At 41.7% G+C, this 7,918-nt stretch overlaps 2 protein-coding genes across 3 annotated transcripts in view; one reads left to right on the forward strand and one right to left on the reverse strand.

The window, feature by feature from the left end:
• Positions 1 to 5,700, reverse strand: part of LOC124432091 (soluble calcium-activated nucleotidase 1) — a 38,618-nt gene extending 32,918 nt beyond the window's left edge. Inside the window, exons 1-2 of the mRNA XM_046980663.1 lie at positions 5,534 to 5,700; positions 3,990 to 4,013 (exon numbers count right to left, since the gene is read on the reverse strand). Coding sequence (XP_046836619.1) covers positions 3,990 to 4,013; positions 5,534 to 5,685 — 176 coding nt within the window. The 5' untranslated portion in view covers positions 5,686 to 5,700. The remainder of the gene's footprint in view (positions 1 to 3,989; positions 4,014 to 5,533) is intronic.
• Positions 1 to 7,918, forward strand: part of LOC124432073 (protein rhomboid) — a 233,787-nt gene that overhangs the window by 30,675 nt on the left and 195,194 nt on the right. The window lies entirely within an intron of this gene.

The following is a 7,918-nucleotide window of genomic DNA, read 5'->3' on the forward strand; positions in this document are numbered from 1 at the left end:
CCCTGGAATTGTTACTATTTAATTGATAAGAATTCTCTCTCTCTCTCTTTCACGCGAAAACGTTGGGATCGATAGAAAATTGTATCTCCGAGATAAATCGGAAATTCGGTGCCGAGGAAGAGAGAAAATGTCGATAAGGGGACGTCGTTCCTTCGTCAAAATCCATCGTCGTTGCCTCTACCGACTTTACGTCCAATTTATGTAAAGAGAAAAGGAGAGGGGAAAAAGATAGACAAGTCGATCGTTCCATAAAAATTTGACGTTCAGTGAGCGCAAAAGCGAGAGAGAGAGAGAGAGAGTGAGGACAAACTCGTCGAATCGATAACAAATTTCAGTAAATCTATTGAAATTTATGCGCAATCTATGCGAAGTGCTGACAAGACGGTAACGGATTTTTATAAAACCGATGGAATAAAGAAAAGTAGGCTTGTACAGGATGGTTCAGGAGATAAGACGAGAAAAAATTATTTTTCCCGAAGAACGTATGCTCTACCAAAATAAGGAGACGAGCAAACGAAGGACTAAATTGTATGGCCTTGTGTCCGCTTGTGAATCAGCAGAGCAAATTTACGAAGCTACAAAGATTACGCGAGTTGTTGCACAACTTCAAACATATATATTTAACGTTGTCTCAGAGAATCGTCTCGATCTTAAATTTGTCTCTTGTTTTAATTTTTCATGTCAAGGAAGTCATTGAGATCGGATGAGAAGACAACTCGTAAGAATTATTTCAAGTTCAATCGAGAATAAAACTATATAACAAAGCCATGTGAACGAATGGTTGGCGCAAAAAGGATTAATATTGCGTAGCTCGTTCCCCTCTTTTCCCTCACTCTCACTCTCTCTGCTACCTAAATTCGCCTCGTCATTCTCCGATGATTTTTGTTCGACGAGATGAACCAGAAGAGGTAGAGGACCACCATCGGTGTGAGTTTCGAACAGAATCCTCATTTCCAAGTAAAACTTCCTCTCTTCATCTCTCTCTCTCTCTCTGCCCCCAACACCTTCAAAAACTATTCTCTTCACGAGAAAAGCGAGCCAAACATGAAGTCTCTCTCGAAATTTCGCACGACAAAGCAGAGAAATTGTCATGCTACTCTTTCTCTCTGTATTTGTGTTTGGTCAACGTTAATTGGCAATTTGTAGGCTCGACCGCAACACCTTCGTATGTACGCAAGAGAGAGAGAGAGAGAGAGAGAGAGAGAGAGGGAGAATGAGGACTTCTCGGAGAGAAAATTAAACGAATCGCTGCTCGTAGTTGATAGGAACGACACTTTGAAAAAAGGATCGGTGACGATGTCGTGCCTTGTAAAGCGTTCGTTCCGTTGTCCATAGATACGAATCGAAATGACGCAAACTCTCTGCGGTTTGATTGAAGTCAACCTTCAAAATGGCAAATCAATCGAAAACACGCTCGTTCATTTCCATCCAATAGCGAACACGTTTAGTATGTATTCTATGTAGTACGTATCACATCCATTATAAGTGCTTCGACGCGTGCCCCAATAATTTTCAATATTCTTGAATCGTATCTTTAATCGAACGATCCAATTTTGCATTATAATTTAATTTTTATAAACTGCCCAAGAATATCAAGTAAAATAATTTTTCGGAATTCATAGAATCTTCAATTTATTATTCACTAAATTTATGTTTCTTTCGCAGCGAGTACCACTTTCATATATAAAACGTCACTGGAGGTGATATTTTTAAAATGTAATTTTAGAAATATCATACCACGCTCTTACGAATGACCAAGTACCAACGGATAATTTCATTTCAATCGTAATGAACGTATAAAGAGGAAACAAAAGAGGAAAGGATCGATCCGTTCGTCGTTATCTTTATCGAAAAGTCAAAATTCCAAATTAAGACTAATCTCTGGATTAAACGACTGGATGGATGATCCTCTGGAGTGAGCATTTGCGGCAAAGCGATCTAAATCCGATAACGTTATCGTTTTCGAGTCGGCAACTTTCACCGAGCCGCGTTCAGATAAGTAGTTTACTACCTTCACCCGAAGGGTTTTACGCAAGTTCTCGTCCCGTAGAAACTGTGTTTCCCAACTAAGGAGCGTCATACGTCTAAGAAACTCCGCTTCCTGGAACCTTTCCGTCGTTTACTCTCTGTTTTCCAGAGAGAAAGATAGACCCACCGTAATTTCGGTTGCATCTATAATTAACGATTTTACCGTGCTCGGCGACAGGTAGAAAAGTGACGTTCGGAAGGCAAGTATTTTAATAATAGAAATATTTATTGCATAATATTTCAAGCAGCGATCGATATCTCATATCTCATGAACAATTTTCCAAGATTCCAAATCCATATATATATATATATATATATATATATATGCCGGCAGTAAATAATGAAGAAAATATACCGCGAAAGTAAAGTTTTCGTTCGAGAAGAAGCAAATAGAATAGTTAATTACATTGTTTAATCTTGGACGAGACTTTGCTCGATACTCTTCGACGACAGTAATCGTTGGAGCGAGAATTCCCGCAGGGAAGGTTAAAAAAGTACGATTCGAAGTGCCACGGGAACGTGGGAACTGAAAACACTCCTCTCTCTCTCTCTCTTTCGTCCACTCTTCGCTAACGACGATTTCGCAATTTCAAGCACTTGTCGATTTTTCGAAAGGTCGATAAAAACGTCGATGGGAAAGAGAGAACTCGAACGAAATCAAAGTATCGTCCTCGCGTTTTCCAACCTATTCGAATTTCTCGATTGCGTGCAAACATCAAAGGTCAAAGAAGTTTTCTGTATCTAGTAGCTATGCCATTAAAGCCGTAGTAGATGAACGGGAGGAAGACGGAAGAGAGAGAGAGGATCGAGAGGAAAAAAAGATGCTCGATAAATGGAACGTAGGATTACACGCACTGCCGACTCTTTCTTTCTTTTCTTTTGTTTCTTTTTTTTTTCGTTTTCTCTTTCTCCTCTCAAGTTCTTCTCGCAGAGTGTTCTCCTTCGTTTATTTCATAGCAACGTTCTCGTGGATGGGGCTCGTTGTATAAGCCGCTATGGCTTCTCGAAACTCGTGAACTCCCTGCAGCGAGTCAGAAAAGATAGAATTGTGAGGAGAGTAGAACGGACCACGATAGCTCAACGAAAAAGTGCATTACTTATCTCCGTTGGCGTGCTGCGCATCAGGAGCGGCAAAGAAAAGGGGATGTTTGTGAAGGTTATATACATATATACGCGTTTGCGCCTATATACTTAGGTGTACTTAAATAGGTACGTAGTAGGCGTAGTAGTACGTAATATACTCGTACGTAGATAGGTGCGGCTCGAATTCGATGAAAACATTTTCAATTCCTTTTTTTTCCTCGCTTCGAGTTCGGTCGACGCGAGAAGATTATTTTTCGTGTAGGTGCGACGAATCCATCGATACGATATTTCGATTATAATCAAGAAGGAATGCGAGTAATTCTACTTCGGTAGCTGCACCTGCCGATTCGAGTGTGACAGCGTGGGAGGTCTAACGAACTCTCCGACTCTCAAGACCACCCTCCTCTTCCACCTCGTTCGATCATCTTCTTTTTCTTCTTTCTCTTCTTTTTCTTCTCGCGAATGAATAAGACACGCCGGATTCCTATGGCTCGCTCGAGCGCGCGAGAAGGAACATCATTTTAACCGTTCGGAAATACCTAATGCAACGCGGTTCGGTTAAATAATCTATCTATTGGTACCCCAGTAAGAGAAATCATACCGATAAATATCGATACCTTGCACATTTTACAAGAAGAAGGGAAAAATGAAAAATATCAAGTGTATACTTTTAGGTTAGGTCGGCCGTATCTTCCAACTCGTCTCGTCCGTCGTCTCGTCCTTTCAGTCGGCAGAGAGAGAGAGAGAGAGAGAGAGAGAGAATTAGAAGAGGAAAAGAAAAAAGAAAAAGAACGATTCTTGGAAGTCTCCCCGAAGGAGGCTGTAGCAGCGCGTGCTGATTTTGCTCGTTCAGGTGCGCCGAACGAATGGATAATTACCTCGTTAACCGCCATTCAAGCGACCTGAAAATATAATAAAACATAATTACTACGTATGTGAAAGTAGACAAGTGTGCGTACGCTAACGTTTTTTGTAACAACAAATTGAGTTAGAGCCTCGTAGAAAGATTTGGAAAAAGTCAAAGGATGTCGCGATACTTTGACTGTTATAAAATATTTCATTTTTTAAAAGCGATTAGACGTCGCTTCTAATAAATTTGCTAATTTTGTGCTGAACTTTCGTATTATTCCGTTCTTTAAGCAAAAATAAGGCTAATAGTTGGGAGCTAGTTGTTATGCAGGGATAGTACTAGGGTTAATCCGTACGCTTCTTCCAACGGATCCTTCGCAATGGAATTATAGAAACGAGTCGCGGACCGATGCAATAGACGAAAACGTGTCAGGAGAAAAGCTTCGAGTAATAAGATCAAGTCGATCGATTCGATTTATAGCTTAATGTTTCTTTTAATCACATTTAGACCCAATGAAATAGGATTGTATTTACGGACGAAACATTTCCGATCGACAGAAATTTAATACGCGAAGTTTGACACGCGAAACTTGGATAACTGCGAAAGCACGTCATTTTATAAATAGGTACGATTCGATTATCGTAAAAAAATAGTAAAGATTCAATCTCAACGATATTATTATTTTCCCGAATCTATCATCTCTCGAAAGTCATCAAAGGTGCTTTTTTAGAAATCGGAACGTTCCCTCGTTTTTTTTCCTTTTTCCTACTCTATGTCGCGTTCTCTTTCATCTCTACGTGCCGCTGCTAACGGTATGTACCAGATGGTTTTAACGAGATCGGCCTACTCATTTATATGTATGCATGGTCTATCCTTATAATATGATCCAGGAAAAAATAATGCCGTGGTATATACCGCGTATTAACGAAATTTTACTTAATTCCCTCCATTAAATTACCCATTTAAAAGGATATTACGAAATATTAATAAATAATACGCGTAGAAATAATAGTCCTCGTAATTAGTATTTTCCCGTATTTCGAAAGATCGTAGGATGGGTCGAAGCGTAGCGATCCATGCAAGTTCGATGCCACCTGCATTCAGACATCATAGAACAAAGGAATTGGGATAGAGAGTTCGATCGAGGATATCGAGATTAGACAGATAGCCGAGGATTCTCGTTCGATCAATTCGTTAGTTTGTCGAAAAGGCAAAGAAATACCTTTGAAAGAGGAAGTAGTTCAATCTCGCGAAATCAAGCGCTTGTGCCCGTGCCAAAAAGCAGGCAGAAGCCGAGCAAAGTAGTGTGTCGCATCTCCCGGGAGGCAAACGCGTTGGAACCTGTCGGGAACGCGTTGCGAAAGAATTTATTCGATGATTCACTCCGTGAACGAGACCGTTCGTCCGGTGATGCGTGCGTGCAATCACGCATAGCACACATAGAGCCGTATACACGCGCACAGCCTAAGCGCGGATGGATGCGCGTAGGTGAAACTAAAAGGCAGACTCGTGAATGAACGCGAGGAGCGGAAGCGAATGGACGCGATCGTTGCAGCTACGCTTCGTACATACCTGTCCGTACCTATCACAGGCGCACGCACAGGCACACGCACACGCACACGCACACGCAGGTACTCTTCTCTTCCCGTGAAAGCCTGCTCGGATACACCATGGCTACCTTTCTCGATCGACGAGACGCGTTTTCCTGTGCCGACGCCGGACATCCGGCGCGTTCACCGGAATAGTTAATACTAAGCCCTACGAAAGAGAAAGAGAGGTAGGTGAATCCCTGTGTGCGTTTCAGTTAGACGAGCCAGCAATCGAGCCGCGTTCGAACGCTTTTACGAGTTCGTTTTCATTGATCCGTTTCCGGAAGTGCATCTATAGAATATACCGACAACTCGAGACGACGAAATCCACAACGGAGTTTGGATCGTGGCTCGATCGGATGATTCCATTTCCTTCAGAGAATTCCTTTTTCCACCTTTATTTATATATTCTTTTTCGTTTTTTTTCTTTTTGTTTCTTTTCCTTTTTCGACTTTGCATTTGATTCGCGAGAAAGTTCTCGTTAGAAAAAAAAAAGAAAAAAAAAAAAAAAAAAAAGAAAAAAACCGACAGCCAGCTCATCGAAGCGGCAACCTTTCAGTTTGCCAGCCGTACTCTCCTCGTCGGCACAAAATTGTTTAATAACGGATGAAACTTCCGGCGTCGCTTCTACCAAACCGGATGATCCGCAGTCCCGTTTCCGTGACGAAACGAGGGAGAGAACGAACGTACGCGGCCGATCCGCTCAGCCGGTGACATTGTGCAAAATATCATTGTTTGATACGGTTTCCTACCACCATCGACCTGGGGAGAGCTACAACAGCGCTGACGTTTCCGCGCGAACGGAATCAAAATCATTCGAACGTTAAGTCTATTGTTTTTCTTTTCTTTTTACGAATAAAGCCACTATTCGAAAGTTTCAAAATGTTTCATTTTTTTAATTGGACGATCTGACTAGGACGTGTATGCCTATTTTTTAATCTTTTAAATGTTAACATTGATTTGAAAAAGAAAGCTTCAAAATTCTTTCCCCGATGAAAGGTAACCACCGACATTTGTAATGCCGACAAGGACTTTCCTAGCGATTCGTTTAAAAATGAGCTACAGTCGGGACCTTATTCTTCCGCACTTTAAATTTACAATTAGACGCGAGAAAGAAAGGGATCTCGTCGTATCTCGTAAATGCATTATGCCTTTCGAACGTTACCCTTTTTTCCCCGAGAGCTTCTACTTTTTTAGCCTTGACGAGCTTCTCTCTCTCTCCCTCTCTCTCTCCTTCTCGGCTCTTGTACTCCCTCGAACGCTTTCTTTACTCTTTCCCTGTCTTCTCCCTTTCTCTCTGCTAGTTTCAAGAGTTATCAGTGGAACTTTTATGCTCGAGACGAAAGAACCGATCGCTCTTGGGAAATCTAAGAGAGCATCCGAAAGTAGAGTCGAAAAGAAATAAGAGAGAGAAAGAGAGGTCAATTAAGCGATTCAATATGGTAGCTCCATTGCACGCGATCGTTATCCATTAACCATTGATATCCATCGCAACGGCAACGAAAAGAAGGAAGCGACGAATATTAAAAAGTACCGACATGATATCGAAGAAAACGAAAGTAATATAGATGCAAATACGCTTCTCGAGTGGTCGAGTATTTATTCGTCCTTGAGAATGATCGATTGGTATAGAAGCGATACGATGTACATATATATATATATATATATATATATGTATATATGTATATGTATATATATACGTACATAGCATATATAGTTGCTTTCACGATCGAGGATAATTGGCGAGCGGTTATATCGAGAGTGCTTTTCATTATATACGCACATTAAGCTGGCTGGCACGATCATGGTACCTCGTCGAAAAGGTTGATAAACGGTGAAAAGTCGGTGTGGTTAACGAGCTCTATCGTTCGTTAATTGAATTATATATGTTAAATGCGGAAAATATGAAAGGGTGAGTCAGAAGGAAGGAGAGAGAGAGAGAGGGAGGGCGGTTAAAGTACCGACGGCGGACATAGAAATGTTGGACGAACAGAGAGATATCTACGCGGCGTACTCCGTATCCATCCATTTCATTTGAAACCCAATTTCCAGAGCACCGACAAACAGAGAAAGCTCTGTGCGCACCCTCTCCGACGTCCTCCCCGATATCCACGCTAACATTCTGCCAAAGCTGTACCGTTGCATATTCGGGCCCGCAAGCATTCGACGCATCTCGATCCTGAATTCTAATTACCGGCGCTGAGCCCGTTAATTAGCGCTGGTGCCCATCCGACCACCGCCGCTACCACCACCTCCACCATCACCATCATTTCCACCTTCCTCGGCATCTACGACCTAACGTTGATTACAATTGGAAAGTCCTTCTCTACGATTTTGTCTCCTCCGAGTCGCGTATAACGAGCTTCGT

Source organism: Vespa crabro, chromosome 1, assembly GCF_910589235.1.
Source record: "Vespa crabro chromosome 1, iyVesCrab1.2, whole genome shotgun sequence".
Lineage (NCBI taxonomy): Eukaryota > Metazoa > Arthropoda > Insecta > Hymenoptera > Vespidae > Vespa > Vespa crabro.